At 47.5% G+C, this 19,378-nt stretch overlaps 1 protein-coding gene across 2 annotated transcripts in view; it reads left to right on the top strand.

Moving 5' to 3' along the window:
- Positions 1-15,295: 15,295 nt before the first annotated feature.
- ASB18 (ankyrin repeat and SOCS box containing 18) overlaps positions 15,296-19,378 on the top strand; it is a 34,855-nt gene continuing 30,772 nt past the window's right edge. For both annotated transcript variants that reach the window (XM_077313565.1, XM_077313547.1), the window contains exon 1: positions 15,296-15,647. In XM_077313565.1, coding sequence (XP_077169680.1) covers positions 15,422-15,647 — 226 coding nt within the window. In that variant the 5' untranslated portion in view covers positions 15,296-15,421. The remainder of the gene's footprint in view (positions 15,648-19,378) is intronic.

Here is a 19,378-nt window from a genome sequence, read left to right as displayed (position 1 = left end):
GTGTGAAACGACAGTTCTGCAGGTACAACCGTGTGGTGTATGGCATTGTGCCCAGGTGGAAATGAAACCCCTCAGTGACAAGCTGGAGTAAAGGAAAATGTCGAGCCTTGGTCCCTCCCTACTGCATGCAGCAGCCAAGCCTCAAGTAGGAAGTGAATTCCAGAGAGGAGTGTCAAGAGCCACTAGCCTCACCTTTGACCGGCTGGACAGTGTGGGAGGAGTTACTTTCCAAGATCTCTGCATCCACACTGGGGCTATTAAGCGGTTTGAATTGTTCCCGGGAACAAACAAGCAGCCAGTGCAGATCGTTTGACAAAAGGATGCTACAGTCTTTGTATCAGACCTCTGACAGTATCCCGGCTACTGTATTTTGATCGAGATGAAGTGGGCGGAGAATTGTCTAAGGCAGCCCATACAGAGCTCGTTACAGTAATTAACATGAATGCAACCAGAGCCAGATCAAATTTTTCAAGGAGGGGCTGGAACTGGCACCAGTTGATGCTGGTAAAATGCTCTGGACAGCCCTCTCACTAAATATCCCCCCACCTATCTGGGCCAATGGGACCAGCCTCACCCCCATCGATGGGAGGGGGCAGAACCAATTCTGGGTTTCTGCAAGGATCTCACCAGTCTCTGCCCATTTATATCTTTCTATGAGGATGCAGATGAGCCTCTTGTGGCGCAGAGTGGTAAGGCAGCAGACATGCAGTCTGAAAGCTCTGCCCATGAGGCTGGGAGTTCGATCTCAGCACCTGGCTCAAGGTTGACTCAGCCTTCCATCCTTCCGAGGTCGGTAAAATGAGTACCCAGCTTGCTGGGGGGTAAACGGGAATGTCTGGGGAAGGCACTGGCAAACCATCCCGTATTGAGTCTGCCATGAAAACGCTAGAGGGCGTCACCCCAAGGGTCAGACATGACCCGATGCTTGCACAGGGGGTACTTTTACCTTTACCTTATGAGGTTGCAGAGGACCTAGCATCAGTCACATTATGCTACAGCCCTGAGAGCACTTCCGACTCTTCCTACTGCTAGGATTTTAGTAAAGCTTTTGATAAGGTTCCCCATAATGTTCTGATGGATAAATTGAAGGACTGCAATCTGGATTTTCAGATAGTTAGGAGGATAGGGAATTGGTTAGAGAACCGCATTCAAAGAGTTGTTGTCAATTGTGTTTCAACAGACTGGAGGGAGGTGAGTAGCGGGGTACCTCAGGGCTTGGGGTTCAATCTGGTACTTTTTAACATATTTATTAATGATCTAGATGAGGGCATGGAAGGACTACCCATCAAGTTTGCAGATGACACCAAATTGGGAGGACTGGCAAATACTCCAGAAGATAGAGACAGAGTTCAACTAGATCTGAACATAATGGCAAAATGGGCAAATGAGAACAAGATGTAATTTAATAAAGATAAGTGTAAAGTTCTGCATCTAGGTCAGAAAAATGAAAAGCATGCCTACTGGATGGGGGATACACTTCTAGGTAACACTGTGTGTGAACGAGACCTTGGAGTACTTGTGGACTGTAAACTAAACATGAGCTGGCAGTGTGATGCAGCAGTAAAAAAGGCAAATGCCATTTTGGGCTGTATCAACAGGGGCATCACATCAAAATCACAAGATGTCATAGTCCCATTGTATACGGCACTGGTCAGACCACACCTGGAGTACTGTGTGCAGTTCTGGAGGCCTCACTTCAAGAAGGACGTAGATAAAATTGAAAGGGTACAGAGGAGAGCGATAAGGATGATCTGGGGCCAAGGGACCAAGCCCTATGAAGATAGGTTGAAGGACTTGGGAATGTTCAGCCTGGAGAAAAGGAGGTTGAGAGGGAACATGATAGCCCTCTTTAAGTATTTGAAAGGTTGTCGGAGGAGGGCAGGATGCCGTTTCCATTGGCTGCAGAGGAGAGGACACACAGTAATGGGTTTAAACTACAAGTACAACTATATAGGCTAGATATCAGGGAAAAAATTTCACAGTCAGAGTAATTCAGCAGTGGAATAGGCTGCCTAAGGAGGTGGTGAGCGCCCCCTCACTGGCAGTCTTCAAGCAAAGGTTGGATACACACTTTTCTTGGATGCTTTAGGACAGTGGTCCCCAACCTTTCTGAGGTTGGGGACCGGCAGGGCATTGGGGCGCAGCCCGTGGCCTGTGCGGGCCACGCCCACACATCGCCCGCGCCCACGGGCCGCGCCCCTGCATCGGGCTGCGCCCACGAGCCACGCCCGCACATCGGCCCTGCAGGCGCGGCTCGGCCCCGATTCCCTCTCCCCGCCCTCCCGCAGTAAGAAGCTTCCCGGGCCGCAAGCTTGCGGCCTGGGAAGTTTTTTACTGCGGGGGGGAGGGGCGGGGAGAGGGAGCCGCGGCCCGGCGCCATGGCCTTCGCGGCCCGGCACCGGGCCGCGGCCCGCAGGTTGGGGACCACTGCTTTAGGATGCTTAGGGCTAATCCTGCGTTGAGCAGGGGGTTGGACTAGATGGCCTGTATGGCCCCTTCCAACTCTAGGATTCTATGATTCATGGCAACCCCATAGGGGTTTCAAGGCCAGAGATGTTCAGAACTGCACTTCCTTGGTGGTCTCCCATCTAAAAACTAACTAGGACCAACCCTTCTTAGCTTCTGAAGTCTGAACAAGAGCCAGTTAACCGGGCACTGTCAGAGCAGGGGAGTAGGGTTGCCAGATCCAGGTTGGGAAACTGCTGGAGATTTGGGGATGAGGCCTAGGGTGGACAGGGACCTCAGTGGGGTACATGTCATAAAGCCTACATTCCAGGGCATTCCTTTTCTCCAGGGAAACTGATCTCTATATTCTGAAAGCGAGCTGTAAGTCCAGGGAATCCCCTGGTCTCACCTGGAAGCTGGCATCCCTAACCCGAAGTCACCCAGTGAGCTTCATAGGTGCAGGGGGATTTGAACCCGGCTCTCCTCCATCCACCCAGCTTTTCAATAGCCACCTTCCCCAGCCTCAGCTGCATCTTCGCTTGCAGGATATTGCCTCCCCTTATTGTCTGGCATCAATTGCTTCGGCCTGCCAGTAACAATACGGCGTCGCCCGCAGCGCTTCCAACTTGTTTTCCAAGTTTTGTATGCAGATGTATTCGCTCTTCAAGGCCTGCCTTTGTTTCACGTAAACTCGCACCGGAGCCCCGCTTCAATCGGCCGCGTGAGGGCCTGTCCTCCTTTCCAACTGTGGCTCTTTGAGCAGCGCTCCAGATCCCCGTTTTAGCTCTCCACCTCAAAGCACGCCGAACAGAACGGCCCGGCGTTCCACGCGCAGAGCTCATTGTTTAAATGCCCATTAAGAACACGGAATATGCCTTTTTCTCCCACGCAAATACAAAACTTTGTAATAGAAAGTGAAGCTGACTGTTCTATTAACGTCCACCCTGCGCCGGGAACTTTCTAAAGGAGGGGAGGGGGGGGGGAATGTTATAATTGACTTTTCCGCTAGTAGCAAATGTCACTTTTTCCTTAATCTTTCACAAGTCAGTAAGGTGTTTCAAAAGCCTCCGAGGCTACCCACCACAACAGGACCGGCAAATTAGCACGTTTCCCCGCTTTTTTTTTTTACGAGACACAATACAGAAGCCTCATATTAGGCTTCCTCGTCTCATTATTGAAAGTACTAGTACTTTGGAACTTCTGGTAGCAAATTATAACGCGCTCAGCCAGAGCCCATTGTCAAATCAGCACTTCAAAAATGGTCACATACTTGTTCCTCTTTAAGCACTGGAAATATTGGAGTCTATTTTAAAAAAAAGCCTCATGGAGTCTGTCTAGCCTTGCAAATCATCGCTGTGCTATGCAGCGCTCTCTTTTATTTGCCGAGGGCGCCCAGCCCTCGGGTTTCTTTTTTTTTGTTCTTTCAGAAATAAAAAACGGATCGTTTCTCGCCGCGATTAAAAATTACTTAAGGTAACGGGCTGCATTCAACCCCAAAATCGTCGGAGGGCTCTTTTCTCCAGCACTGGCTTTTGTAAGTTCTAGCCGTCGGAGTGCCTGAACAGGTTGACCCGTCCTCCTAGTGAGTAGGGGACACTACATAGAAGCACTAGGGGGGTTCAGCAAATTCTGATCACTGCCCAGAGGGAATACGGGGAGTGAAAAGCTCTATAAAGATGGTTTCAGCTAGCAGCTACCCTGCTGCCTGACAGAACTCTTCTCTCAGGCCAAACAAAAGGGGGAAAGAGGCACACAGCTCCTGCTTAATTCCCCAGCAACTCTCCTCTCTAAACGTAAGATGTGGCCAGAGGTCATCAGGCAAGTACCGGAACCTGCAAATGTATTTTTTTTAATGCACTGCAAACATTGGGCTTTTCCTCCCGAGGAACAAACAAGCCTCGGTGAGCCTTTTTCCGGCATTTTTCAGAGGAAAGAAAGCAACGTGATCTTTCGCCGGCTCTTTGGAGCCGAGCATGACCCTTTTGCCGACTTGCGATTCAGATTGCCCTATTGCTTGGTTTTTAAAAGAAGGAAGGTGACTTTCTCAGCCCAGAAGCACAGCAAGAATTGTGCCTTTGACCTGTGGGCTGTATACGCCGCTATCATCCAGAGGTTAAGGCCTATTGTGCACTGGTGTTTCCCCTCACTTTCACCATACATGTCCATCGGGTTTTTTCCTGCATTGCTTTTCCTCCTTCAGTGCTCAGCTCGCTTTCCGGTTGCTGTTTCCCCAGGTTCTCTTGAAGTAATTTTGTGTCATATATTCCCTTCCAAGCCAAAGGGAATTCAAAAGCATACAGATCCCCTTGGATTTTTCACTCCACCCATTTGTCACCCCTCGAAGGCCACTCCACCACACAAAATGAAGCCATTCCTCCCACTCTGCCCCTTCCACCATTCACTCCCCTTCATTGGTGTACAAGCTCCATTATGGCTCATTTAGATTTTAGGGGGGAGGGTTGACAAATGGGATGAGTCAAGTGATATGAGACTATTGCTAGTCTTGTATCACTGGGGAGAAATTATTAACTAGATAAACTTGAAAAGTTTTGCAAGAGGTAGTGGCACCCTGTTATGGCTTCCCTGTGGCCCCAGAGCACACCCGCGCCGTCCCTGGGCCGGAGGGTGTGCTCACCACCAGGGGGGGCCCTTTCAAAGCTCATTCTCATGAACGGGCTTTGAGTCTAGTGAAGTTAATAAATCATCTACTCACAAATACCTATACACATATAACAAAGCATAACAATATTTACCATCATCCATGAACTGGTAAAAATGAACATTCTTCTCTAGATGCTCAGACGTTACTGTAGCTTCATGAAAACTGTCTAAAATAGTCACTGAAATGTTGGTTAACCCAATATGCAAGCCAAGCAGGGAAATGGGTGATCCCCAAGAAAGTGGGAAAGGCTTGGAGCTCTATTCTGGCCCACCTGGCACACATTCTTGGTTGCACTGCAACACATGTATTAATGTATTAAGAGCCAGCTTGGTGTAGTGGTTAAGAGTGGCAGCCTCTAATCTGGAGAGCCGGGTTTGATTCCCCACTCCTCCACGTGCAGCCAGCTGGGTGACCTTGGGCTAGTCATAGTCCTATTAGAGCTGTTCTGACTGAGCAGTCCTGTCAGGGCTCTCTCAGCCTCACCTACCTCACAAGGCGTCTGTTGTGGGGAGAGGAAGGGAAGGCGATTGAAAGCTGCTTTGAGACTTATGAAGCCTGTTTGGGTGAGTTTGGGCCAATGACCGTTCCTCTCAGAGCTCTCTCAGCCTCCCCTCCCTCACAGGGTGTCTGTTGTAGGGAGAGGAAGGGGAAGGCGAATGTAAACCACTTTGAGATTCCTTCGGGGAGAGAAAAGCGGCATATAAGAACCAACTCTTCTTCTTCTTCTGTTCTGACCAACCAGTAATGTCTGGGCTTTCTCCACCTCACCGCCCTCACAGGCTGTCTGTTGTGGGGAGAGGAAAGGGAAGGCAATTGTAAGCTGCTTTGAGACTCCGGGCAGTGAAAAGTGAGGTATAAAAACCAATCTTCTTTTTTTTTGACAAAGGAACCTTTCGGCAGCTGTGCACTAGCAAAACTAACACTGGGTGGATCATTGTATGTCAGTTTGCTTAAGGGGGAGGAAGGAGAACAAACTTTCCCAAATAAGAAATCTCGAATCACAGAAGGTTAACCCGACGTTCTGTGCACGGTGCCTCCCCCTGTCAGTTTTGGCACTCTTTTGTCATGGGAGACTGTACAGTGACAACACCGCAAGACGGTCTGGCCTTTGGGAGGGGTGAAGGGGAAAGAAGCAGAGAAACATTATATAAAGGAAGAGTCTGACATTTCACATGATTCACTGACATTTTGCAAACCCCCTTAGTTGCCCCTCCACCAGCCTTAGGAAAAGTTTGAGCTGATGATTATTATACTACAAACTCAAGACCTTGGTTCCAATCCTCACAGTGACAATATCGGTTGGTTTAGTGGCCCTGACGACATGGTTCTCTCTCGGCACAACAGGGCAGGTTTGCTGCTGGGAGGGAGGAATGGGGGGAGGGGTGGACGACATTTTGAGCCCGCCTTGGCCCCCGTTGGATTGAGGCCTATCATCAAATACGTTTCCAAATGGAGAAGCAAACTGGTCGGAACTTTCTTGGCTCCCCTGAAAGGAAATCCATGGCACTGAAAGACAAATATGAAGCAGATCAAGGCTTTCGGCTATAAAAGTAGGGAATATCATTAGGTTCTCTACAGGTCGTACGCTTAGACCCTCGTGGCCATTGGAAAGGTCTCCCCCCTTCCCAATGCAGGTTTTCAAACATCACATAGCTGACGATAAAAGTTCCTGTTACAAGTATCAAAGAAAGGCAGTAATGGGAGCACAAGGCTGGCGAAATGAGTCGATGGAAGTTTTTTAAAAGGCTTATTAAAGATAAAAAAGAAAGACAAAACAGGATGGGGAATATCCAAACCACAACCAGCAGCTATGAGCAGCCGGACTTCAGAAAGCAATGAAAGGGTTCTTTCAAAAAATGGTTGAAGATATCAGGGGCCAGCCCACCTGCACAAACCCCAGGGCAGTTTTCTGAGGTTCCCTTATCCAGATTATAGCCCTGTGGATCAGGGATAGTCAAACTGCGGCCCTCCAGATGTCCGTGGACTACAATTCCCATGAGCCCCTGCCAGCATTCGCTCATGGGAATTGTAGTCCATGGACATCTGGAAGGCCGCAGTTTGACTGCCCCTACTGTTGATAGTGGGGAAAGGGACTGAGCAAAGAATTTAGCCACCCAACCCTGAAAGTGGTGCTGGTTGGCAAATGTGATTAGTCACCACATTATGCACTGCCTTTCTCTCTAGAACAGGCTTTCTCAGCCAGGGTTTTCTGAAACCCTGGGGTTTCTTCATTGCCCTGGAAGAGCTAGCAGAATGGGAGGGGGTTGATTTGTATATATTTGTTAAAATTTGTGAAGTATTTATTAGGTAATGTGACCATACTAGGAGCCAAGCCCGCTGCATTCAGGAATATAACGGGCCCTATATTGGGACTGGTGGTGGAAGAAATCTGTGAACAGCCTCCCCCTCCCATCAAGACCTGGAAAGGCTGCAGACAGCTGTTAGGGAACTCACCAGCAAGGGGCAGCTCTAACGCAGCAGGGATCTGCAGCCTCCGAGCCTCGGTAATAAGTGGAAGGAGGAGGGGGTGGTCAGGGGTGGGGGGTGGAAGATGATTGGCTGGCTGCTGGACAGACAAACAAATGGGCCAGAGGAGGAGGCACTCAGGGGTGGGACAGCCACCCTGAATGGGCATTAAGCACTGAGTGGCATTGGGCCATGTGACACGCTCTTCCCCCAAGCCCTTACCAGAAGGAGGAGGAGGAGGAGGAGGAGGTTGTGGTAGTTCTTATATGCCGCTTTTCTCTACCCAGAGTCTCAAAGCGGCTTACATTTGCCTTCCCTTTCTGCTCCCCACAACAGACACCCTGTGAGAGAGGTGAGGTTGAGAGAGCCCTGATATCACTGCTCGGTCAGAACAGCTTTCTCAGTGCCGTGGCGAGCCCAAAGTCACCCAGCTGGCTGCATGTGAGGGAGTGTAGAATCAAACCCGGCTTGCCAGATTAGAAGTCCGCACTCCTAACCACAACACCAAACTGGCTCTCTAGAACTACTGGCTCTTTAGAACTGGCTCTCTAGAATTATTAGAACTAAATCGTTCCCCTCTCTTGCCATGTGTCCCTTGGTCATTTCCCTGAATGCAAATGTGAACACTGTCAAAGTTGACTCCTGCACATCTTCCTACAACTGCACCGTCTTCCCCAGACAGCACTGAGAAATTCTATTATCTGACACACACTCATTGACGGAGCAGGTGAAATGCCTGTGATGCAAACACAGGAAGTAGCTGAACTGTGTCCTTTCAAGAAAGAGGCTCCAGTGGACTTTATTAGCAAGCGCTTAGGCACGACGTGAGACTTGGCCTACAGGAGCCCTACAGGAGCATTCCGTGGGTAGGCTTTGGCTGTCGTTAGGGCTAGAGAAGTGGTTGAAGGCGGGGCAGCTCCCAAATGAAACCTGTCTTAGTCTAATCTATTCCCAGCCCGATAACTGAAATGCAAATCTTCAGTCAGGATTGGAGAGAGATGCTGGGGCATTAAAGGAGTTCCCATTCTGAGGCCTTCATTATAGAGCTGCCTCAGACGCAGGGGACAATTGTGAGCAGGGACATCTCCTAGGAAATCACATTTGTTTACTATTTATTGTATTTATTGATCTTTATGGCTCCCTGCCTTTGGATCTACAACACTATGCATTTGCTAGCCTAGCACTTCTTCAGGAGCCCTACGTCAAAGTGCAGTGCACGAGTGCATGACGTTCTTCTGTCGCTAGATACTACTGCACATCAGCTGTACGCCTGTTCTTGAGCCAAGAATTCACGAAGGACGTGGACAAGTAGAAATGCCTGGGCTTGGTGTCCACATTACTAAACCGTCTTAATGCCAAGGACGGGGGTTGACCAAAGTGGTCACATGAGGCTCTCAGCCAATCAGAAGATGAAATGGAGAACTAATCAGTACTGACGCCACTGAAGGTTGTGACACAAGCTCACACAACTCCTCAAGGATTGGATACCCCCCCACACACACACACACACACAGCATTGTTCCGCTGACAGCAGTTCTTTCCTCAGCGCACGGTGCATTCCCCTGATGCAAGATGTAGAACATTCCAACGGAAGGCTCCTGGCTTCAAGAGAAAGACCTGTGGGGCCTGGATGTTTTTTTAGGAAGAATGCAGTTGCAAGGTTCCCCCCCCCCCTGTTATGATTTTCAATCAAGACTGTTGAAAACATGCGTTTCGCCTCTTTTTTTGTTGTGAACCAACGTGGTTTGCGTCCCTCAGAACTGGCAGCTGTGGCATTGTTCCAGCCCCTCTCAGTGGCGGCAGTTCACTTGGGAACTGGAATGGAATGTGTGCCATTTGCACGACAATACGGTGGACGCTGCGTTCCGATTCTCCTTTCCCAGTTGGGAAACCTCACCCACCGCTCCTCAGTCAGGGCTTGCAAATGTGTCACACAAATGCAAAACACGGGTGGTGCTGATGGAGGGGAGACATCTCAGAGGGTCCTTCGGAGGAGGAAAACACAAACAAGAAGAGCCCTGTCCTTCTTAACAGCCCAGAGTGTGAGAATGTCCCTCTTGGAAACCAGCCACGCGTGTACCAAAATCTGACATTTCACATGATTCACTGACATTTTGCAACCCCCCTTAGTTGTACCAAAAAAATTAATAATTAGAAGAATTCTATACTATGTTTTTTCAAAGCATTCTGGGCTGATACTTGTCAGCAATAGGTGATTTCTGATTCTAGATTGGGGCGAAGGCAGGGGCGGGGACGGGGACTTACTCATGTAAGCATCTGCCATGACAGACTTCTGTTGTTGCCTCCCCACTTTGGGGGGAATGCAGTTTCTTTGTTTATAGACAATTTCCTATTAGGGAGATGCCTGGCAGCCATCATACAAGGCGACCAATGCATTCTACAGAATCCCATGTATACCAGAAGGCCAGTATGCTTGTAAGTGAGTATATATGGATGACAAAAAGGTTAAAACTGGACCTCATGTGGTAAATGGAGGTTAAAGAAAGACTGTGTGTCTAGAAACGCTGGAGATCACTGTTGCAGAGGGTGCTAAATTAAGCAATGTTTAATAGAAGAAGAAGACAAAGATGAAGAAGTCTTGGTTCTTATATCCTGCTTTTATATCACCTTCCCTTTCTCTCCCCGCAACAGACACCCTGTGAGGAAGGTGAGGCTGAGAGAACCCTGATATTTACTGCTCGGTGCGAACAGCACTATCAGGGCTGTGACCAGCCCAATGTCACTCAGCTGGCTGCATGTGGAGGAGCAGGGAATCAAACCCAGCTCGCCAGATTAGAAGCCACTGCTCTTAACCACTATACCAACCACTACAGAAATAACTCCATTCTCTAACTTATTTAAAGTCCTATATGGCTTGGGAGTGGGATATCTGAAGGACCATCATCTCCTATACGTTCTTGACCAAAAGTTAAGTTCATGAAGAATGCCCCACTAGAACTGTGCCACCAATTACAGATTGTTGTTAGTTGGGTAAATGAAAGAGGTCATTTTCTTGGTAGCCCCACAATTATAGAACAACCTCCCCAGGAAGGTGTACCTGGTCCCCTCACAGTCATTCTTCAGGATTCTGTTGAAGACATTTCTATTTAGAAACATATTTTGGTTGAGTATTCATTCCTGGCAGTCCTAGTTGCTGTTTTTAAACTGTGACATTCATAAGTTTTATAACTGTGGGTTTTTGTTGTATTTTTATCATGTCTCATTTATATTGTAGCCTATCTTGAGTTCTGCATGGGAGAAAGCCACTGATCAAAAGTTTGAAATAAATAAATGAAGAAAATTAAGAAAATTCAGTGCTTTGTTTTTGATAGAGTAGTTTTAATCCAATTAGGCCATGAATGACATCATGAATGAGGACAAAACATTTTCAAAGTATCAAAAAGCAATGGAATAAGTCATTCCAAGGAGCCTACTATCTATCTCTATTTATTTATTAGATTAGAAATCCTTCACCATGACTCTCTTCTGATACAAAATTAGCAACTTTGTTCTCCGAGTTTCAAAAGCCTTCTTTATTCCTTCCCTTTGTTTTAAACATTTTATGCCTCTTTTCCAAAGTTCAAAGGAATTTATTGGGGATGAAACAGCACTCCAAGGAATCTGGCCAAATGTATTCAGTGTTTCACCTGAAAAAATGTGATTTCTGCTTTACGTTTGAACGGAACCGGTTACATATCATCCAATCTCTGTAGGACGACCAATCCAATAGGTCTGTGAGCCATCAACTCAAGTGAGAGATATTTCATCTTCTTAATGTTCACTTTGATCCAATTTTGAAAAATTCGACGAGGGAACCCAAACAGTTGCTTAAATGTTTAAATTCGAACTTAACTGAGTACAAAAAGAAAGAAGGAAAGAACTCCTTATGGAAATTTAAAGTTAGACCCATGTCCTAGAAATGGCTCAAGCGTTTCGGATGGATACTATCTCACAAAACGATATCAAAACTAGGAGGGAAGTCAAATGAATAAAGCCAAATGGAGGGAAAGGCTACGCTCATACCTTATTCCATGCTGGTGAACCCCATCGGCGATCTCTCTCTGGGCCTGCCGCTGCCCCGTTCGGCACCGCCAAGAGCTTTACTGCTGTGAAGTGAGCTCCTCAGTTCACAAAGCCATCCCAGTGATTTAGATTTACACCGGTGGGACTGAAAAATGAGCCGGTTATGCTGAGCAGGCTTTACGGAACGGGCTTTCAACCTCTTTCCTCCCCCACGAAAACTACGATTTTTATGTTGTGTGGATAAGTCTCATAAGAAGTCAGACCAAATTATTCATTTGGCACCACTGTTCCTCCGGCGAGGGTAGATGAAGGTTACTTTTCACTGAGACATCACAGTACGAGCCTACCTGTGAAGTCTCCCATCTGAAGTGGGAGGGTCCCGCATCAAGGGACGTATTCCCCGTTCCTCGGCATGACTCCTCTTATCTGCTCCATTAGGGCAAGCATATGCCTCTGCTCTCTCCTCTTTCCATCCCCATAGAGTGAGGATCTCTCTGAACTGGGGGACTTTCAAGTGAAACTTACTCAGTTGTTACTTTCTTTGTCTTGGAGGCAGAGTGTAACGCAGTGGGAAGAGGACCCAGCTCTTTCCTCTGTGCCATGGTCAGGGATGAAGGGAATTTCTCTCTCCGCATTCCTTGAAATCGTGGCAGGGAAAACCATTTATTAAAAAGGCAACATAATCAAGAGGGACACAGAGAAGACCAGAGTTGACCACTAATTGTGGCCTGTTCCCAGTTGAGCTGAGAGTGGCCCTGTGCCATTCGCTGTTTTAGTGGCCAGCTATTGTCGGTGACATTGTAGGGGAACAGATGGCATAGCATTCCCAAGCGATGAAGAAGAATGCACTCCTAAAAAAGCACTTTCCTGGGAGTAAGCCCTGTTGATTAGACCTGGATAGGAGTCTAAGGAGAGAACCTAGAAAGGTCAACACAAGGGAAATTAACCTAAGTCTATACAAGGTAGAACACAATTTTTAAAATATAGTACCAGTATTTACTAATCATGTTAAAACCCCAAGGATTTAGTGTAGCCTCAATAAAATCAAGATATACATACATACTGATGCCTCCAACTCACAAGACACAATTTGGCGTTGCTGCCTTTATCAGTGGTCAGGCATCAAATGAAACCAGCATATGTACAATATACAATAGATACAAGAATTGTTACAAACAGTTGGCTCCTTGACATCAAAAGATGTATTGAGGACACCATGGACCTGTAGTCAAGTCTGTGGACCGGACGGCCAGGTAAAACTATTGGAGGCCATGGTCAAGGCAAGCATTTTCTACACACGTGGGATAATGCACTTTCAAAAGATGTATTGAGGACACCATGGACCTGTAGTCAAGTTTGTGGACCGGACGGCCAGGTAAAACTATTGGAGGCCATGGTCAAGGCAAGCATTTTCCACACACGTGGGATAATGCACTTTCAATGTGCTTTGGCAGCTGGATTTTCCTGTGTGGAACAGGAAAATCCACTTCTAAAGGGCTTTGAAAGTGCATTATCTATTGTGTGCAGAATAAGCCCAGTAAGTGTCTTATAATCAGGAGCCAATCCTCATCCAGAGGATGCTTCAGGAAAAGCCCTATTGATTAGGCATGAACAGGAGTATAAGGAGACCTGTGTAGAATGGCACTGTTAGTTAAAGAGAATGGAATCGCAATTTAAAAAACCCAGAGATGTGACAATTTGGCTCCCAAAACTTGATTCCAGCACCTGAGACTGTACAATCTCTTCCAGAGTAGAACATAGTTTGGGTCCATTGGCACATTTAAGACCAGACTCAAACTTTGTTTTGATGCTACCCGCCTGAATCTGTCTCCCAGATTGGATTTTCCATTGGAAATTCTGCCTCATTCTTGATTTACTTCCTTCATGCCCCCATCTTTCTTCCCATTGGAGATCCAAAGTAGCAGGTCAGGCTGAGAGGATCATCGATTGAGCATCCATGGCAGAATAGGGATTCCAATCCAAGACTCCCAGATCCTAGCCCAGCCTTTCTCAACTTATTTACCATTGAGAAACCCGTGAAACATTCTGCAGACTTTGAAATATCCCAGAAGTGGCACAATCGGGCAGAATATGGTTGGGAATCAGTGGACACACCCACTGGGGTCCCCTCCCCTTCACATCCCCTCTTGGCCGATCACTGGCCATTGGGGAGGTGAGGTCGGGTTGACATGTCCATATATGATCATATCTCCCAATAAATGCTTAACGATGGATGGATGGATGGATGGATGGATGGATGGATGGATGGATGGATGGATGGATGGATGGATGGATAGATGGATAGATGGATAGATGGATAGATGGATAGATGGATAGATGGATAGACAAACTCCCGCCATTCAGGAAATCCTTCCAGGGCCATCAAGAAATCCTGTCCTAATTTGACATCCCCACCATCACATCATGCTGGTGTGAACATTAATTTCACTTTCTTGAATTTTGAAACGGAAACAATTCCAGGCAGGAGCCCACATTTCCATTTTCTTACTAAAATAAGTACTTTCATCTACATTGGACCCTCACAGGCTCTGCATTTCCCAAGCCTAACTGTTCCATTTCATAATCTGAACTGGGAATTTTTCCCAGTTTAAAAAGGGGGTTATAATTAGATTTTGATTTCTCAAATTCGGCATTACAACACACACTGCAGCTCTAAGAAACGGTTATCTAGATCCACATATAAGCTTGTGTAAAATAGGATTGCCTCTTGACTAACATTTGGGATAGAATTGGGAAGCTGGAAATAGAAGACCGCAGGGAAAAAGAAAGGAATGAGAGAATTTCAAGTTGCCAAAGAGCTTGAATCTAATCCCAAAGTTTTTCTCAAAGAAAACTTGTGTAGCATGCTGAAAAAGAACCTGCCAGGGTCAGTGGAAGCATGTTAAAAGAAAAATGTTTACGATCTGAGGTTATCAACCTCCAGGAGATCTCCCAATGATAAGAGATCGATGGCCCTGAAGAAAACGGCTGGCTGGGAGGGTGGACTCCGTGGTATTATACCCTGGAGGGGTCTCGCCCCTTCCCAAACCCCACCCTCCACAGGCTGTAGCCTTGAAATCTCCAGGTATTTCCCAAACCAAGAGCTGCCGACTTTGTGGTGACCTAATGTGGCATTAGGAAGCAGCCCGGGAGAAGACAGTACATACCCACAACTTCATGTGAATAGCAGCCCTTTCCCCTGCATGTCCATAGGGAGGAAATCTTCCATCGTGTTTCTCTGTGACATATTCTATGAGGGAAAAGTATACGTTCTGGTTCTTTTTGGTGATTCCATTTTGTGTGTTTGTGTGTGTGTGTCTCTCTGTCTCTGTCTGTCTGTCTCTCTCTTTCTCTTTCTCTTTCTCTTTCTCTTTCTCTTTCTCTCTGTCTCTGTCTCTGTCTCTGTCTCTGTCTCTGTCTCTCTGTCTCTCTCTCTTTCTCTCTGTGTATCTGTCTGTCTGTCTCTCTGTGTCTCTGTCTCTGTGTTTCCATTTCTCTCTGTGTCTCTTTCTCTGTGTCTATTTGTCTGTCTGTCTCTCTCTGTGTCTCTCTTTCTGCATGTCTCTTTTTCTCTGTCTCTGTCTGTCTGTCTCTGTCTCTCTGTCTCTGTGTGTGTGTCTCTCTCTCTGTCTGCCTGTTTATATGTCTCTCTGTGTCTCTGTCTCTGTCTCTGTCTCTCTTTCTCTCTCTGTCTCATGCACAAGCTCCAACACTCCCCTCTGCTAATCCCACTGTAGAAAGAGGAGCCAAGCTCGCTCTATTTTTAGCAAGCTGCACCGCCGTCGCATTCGCTGCTCGCTGACTTCTGCCCGGGGTGGGGTGGCAATGGATCCCAAACGTTACGGAAAACCCTACACGGACCCTGTCCCCGATCATCCACTGCACTCTGATTTGGTGACGAGATTAAAGAAAGCCCTGGAAGCTGGGGATAAAGAGACGATGACAGCAATCCTCTGCAGGGAAGTCAAGCACGTGGATGCCACCATTGAACTGTCCAATGACGACTGGATGAAGTCCCCCAGCGCTCAGCTGCACCCTCTGGTGTTAGTAGGTAATGGGGGTCCTTAAGCAGTTATGGACGGGTCCGTCTTGAGAGTCCTTCTGGCACTTTCACAGGGCTTGCTGAGTGAAATGGGCTGCCGTCTTAAGGACACTTGCCTGGGAGGAAGCCCCATTAAGTGCAATGAGATTTTCTTATGAGGAGACCGGCTTAGGCTCACTCCCAGTTGTCCTTTGACAAAAGTTGCCCCCACAAATAAGTAAAACCCTGGAGTGAAAAGGAATTCGTGGGAACGAGCAACGTTTAGTGGGCTTCTGGAACGTATATTTTTTTTAGTTAGCACACTTCTTTCTTTAAAAACTCAGGATTGGGGGAAAGTAGCGTAATATTATTATGGGGAGTGTTTAAGGGCAGGGCGTGGAATAGAATTAAAATGGGAAGGAAACAACCCACACAAAGAAAAGAACTGGGTTTTTTTGTACCTTCCTTTTCACTACCCTAAAGGAATCTCAACGCAGTTTACAATTGCTTTCCCTGTCTCTCCCCACAACAGGCACCCTGTGAGGTAGGTGAGACTGAGAGAGCTCAGAGAAGAACCATCATTGGCCCAAGGTCACCCAGCAGGCCTCATGAATCTCAAAGCAATTTCCACGTATCTTCCCTTCCTCTCCCCACAACAGACACCCTGTGAGGGAGGTGGGGCTGAGAGAGCTCAGAGGGAACGGTGACTGGCCCAAAGTAACATGGCTTGCTGCCTGTGGAGGAGCGGGGAATCAAACCCAGTTCTCCAGATTCGAGGCCACCTCTCTTAATCACTCCACCCAGAAGGTGGTAGGGAGAAGAAGGCAGCCAGTCCCACAGCTCTGAGGGGCCCTGCTCCTGACTTGCTGGGAACAGGCCAGAGAGAGCCAGAAGCTGCTTAGCTTTAGCTGGGGGAGACCCATGCCGACAAGGCCCCACCTACTCCCGGGCGGGAGTGCATTAGCCCTCAATGCATTCCATTTTATCCTCAATGTTTCTCAGTTGTTTTAAAAAAGAAAATCCGCTCAGAACTGACAGCAGGCCAGAGAATCCATGGAAAGAAGGGCCTGGACTTTCATGGCCTTTGCCCAGAAAGAAGCCCCTGCTGCTACGTGGAGGTACAAGAAGCCCTTGGCCTTTGTGGTGAGCTGTGGTGCATATATCAACCTTCCCACCCCAGGTGGAGCCCCTGGGGGGGCCTTCCGTATGCCTGCCCTTCATATGCATTAGCCCTTAACTCTTGGCTTTTAGCCAGGGAGAGTGAGTGGGGGCAGCGGACTAAAATAATTTTCACTCCATGCCTGTGCTGAGTAAGCCTGGGCTGTGTAGCAACGGTATAAGTTTCAATTTCCTAGTTAGAGCAATATCCTTGAAGCTGGACGGAGCTTTCCAAGTGGAACGTGGGCATCACATGACTGGACTGACCTGTCGACGATGGGAACAGATCCCTGGCATCCCACCTAGCAGTACCTTCCTTACAGTCTTGTATATACTTTTAGCAGTGTCACTCTGCAATTAAGCTATGAAGAAACTCATTAGGATGTGAATATTACCTAGAGGCTTACAGGCACTTGTGCAGTAAAGTTTTTGTTGGGGTCCGAATGAGGAAGCATTCACGAGTGAGATGCAGGATTTACTGGTTCCTCCTTTGGATTTTGGAATCTCCAGTGGCTTGGTAATTGCAGCTTGGTAATCTCTTTGCAGTATTTCTATGAATTGTTTGTGCTTTCAAAGCATTGGTTAAAGCTTTTCTCCATATTGTACTCATTCTTATTGAGTTGTATTTTGTTCTTTTGTATAGTGGCAGATTGGCAGCCATAAAAAAAAAATCAATGTTAACTGTGTCCTTACATCTACGGTAGCTCTAAGTATTGAGTAGTGGGTTCAATAAGACATGGAGTTGCTCATGTGCCAAAACACCAGCTCTTTATTAGATCGTACCTACTGAACTGAACTCAAAAGCCCACCACCTGAACTTATATACAGTGTAGAGTTCCCGCCTAATCCTGTGGTTGGCTGGCTACAAGTCCCCAAATTCAAAGTCCCCAAATTCAAAGTAATTGGACCATTTAAATCAGCAGCTCCCAACCTTTTTAAGGCTGGGGACCGGCCTGCAGGGGTGGGGGGAGAGCGAGGCCTGGGCACTGCGCACTTAACAGGAGAGAAGGTCCTGACCTCTCTGACCTATCTAACAGTCTTCTTGCTGCCCCCTGCAGGTTTTTCTTCTCTTCTTCTTGGTACACCAGACATTGCCTATTCCAAGGTTGGGGGCTTCTTAGAGATTTTGAGGGTAGAGCCTGGGAATATTGGGGTTTGGGGGTGGATGTGAGCTCAGTAGGATAAAAGGTAAAGGTAAAGGTATCCCCTGTGCAAGCACCGAGTCATGTCTGACCCTTGGGGTGACGCCCTCCAGCGTTTTCATGGCAGACTCAATACGGGGTGGTTTGCCAGTGCCTTCCCCAGTCATGACCGTTTACCCCCCAGCAAGCTGGGTACTCATTTTACCGACCTCGGAAGGATGGAAGGCTGAGTCAACCTTGAGCCGGCTGCTGGGATCGAACTCCCAGCCTCATGGGCAAAGCTTTCAGATGGCTGCCTTACCACTCTGCGCCACAAGAGGCTCTTCTCAGTAGGATAGAATGCTGTAAAATTCACCCTTCAAAACAGCCATTTTTTTTTGTAGTCTGTAGAGCAGCTGCAGTCCCTCCCACGTCAGAAGAAACTAGAAACAGGGGGATACAGAAGAGCTCTGTCTTCTGTGCATGGGGTAGGAGACAAGTCAACACTTTAGGAGTGGTGGAAGAGTTTTGTGTTTTCAGTTCCCAGACCATGTTTTCAGGAGGGCAAATTTCGTTCAAGGCATTTCCAGCATGCCTAGATGGTTGTTGCCATGTTCGTTTCTATGCCACTCTTCCCCGAGAGCTCAGGACGGCTTACAACAATGATGGTTGAACCACTGAAACCACAAGTCATTATTAAAACCAATCCATTATAAAGCCCTGACGATTCACCACCTTTCCTCCAGTGGGAAGGAGGTAGAATAAAGTGCTGAGTTGACATTAGTTATATGGCTGCTGGGTCTGTAGACCTGCCGAAGACCGAACTTGAGGCATGAGGCAGGATCTCAAGTCTGCACTGCAATTAGTCAATGCACATCTAGATCCCAAATCCGGTCGGTTTAAAGCAGTGATTCCCAAAGTGGGCGCTACCGCCCCCTGGTGGGGGCTGCAGCGATCCAAGGGGGGCGGCGATGGGCCACAGGTGAATTTGGGGGCGATGAATAACTATTAAAATTTAAAAAAAAATAAATTTCCAGGGGGCGCTGAGTAATATTTTTTCTGGAAAGGGGGCGGTAGGCCAGATAAGTTGAAAGTGACCAATAGCATTCACTGGCAGGAAGATCTTATTGTCTGTATATGTATATAAATTGGGGTTTTCTGGGGGGGGGCGGGGTGTTGATTCAGTTTTGCCTCTTCTAACCCCATGCTGAGTTCACAAATTTCTTTAAATTATCATTTAATTTGTTACTCGCCTCTCCCCAGAAGCTCGAGGCGATTTACAGCAGATAAAAGCCCCAATAAAATACATTAAAACCCACAAAAACTAGAATACGCACAATTAAATCGCAATAAACCAAGAGGCGGCAAAAACAAACGTAAGCCTGATTAAGCCACCCCTCAATACCTCATCCTGGGGGGGGGGGAGAAGAGGGTGCCGATTGATCTTTGCTACTGCTGCTATAAGGGGGGGCCCGGCCTCAT

The sequence above is a fragment of the Paroedura picta genome, chromosome 1 (assembly GCF_049243985.1).
Source record: "Paroedura picta isolate Pp20150507F chromosome 1, Ppicta_v3.0, whole genome shotgun sequence".
Classification (NCBI taxonomy): Eukaryota; Metazoa; Chordata; class Lepidosauria; order Squamata; family Gekkonidae; genus Paroedura; species Paroedura picta.
Note: the sequence above shows the minus strand (reverse complement) of the source record. Positions and strands in the feature narration are given on the sequence as shown.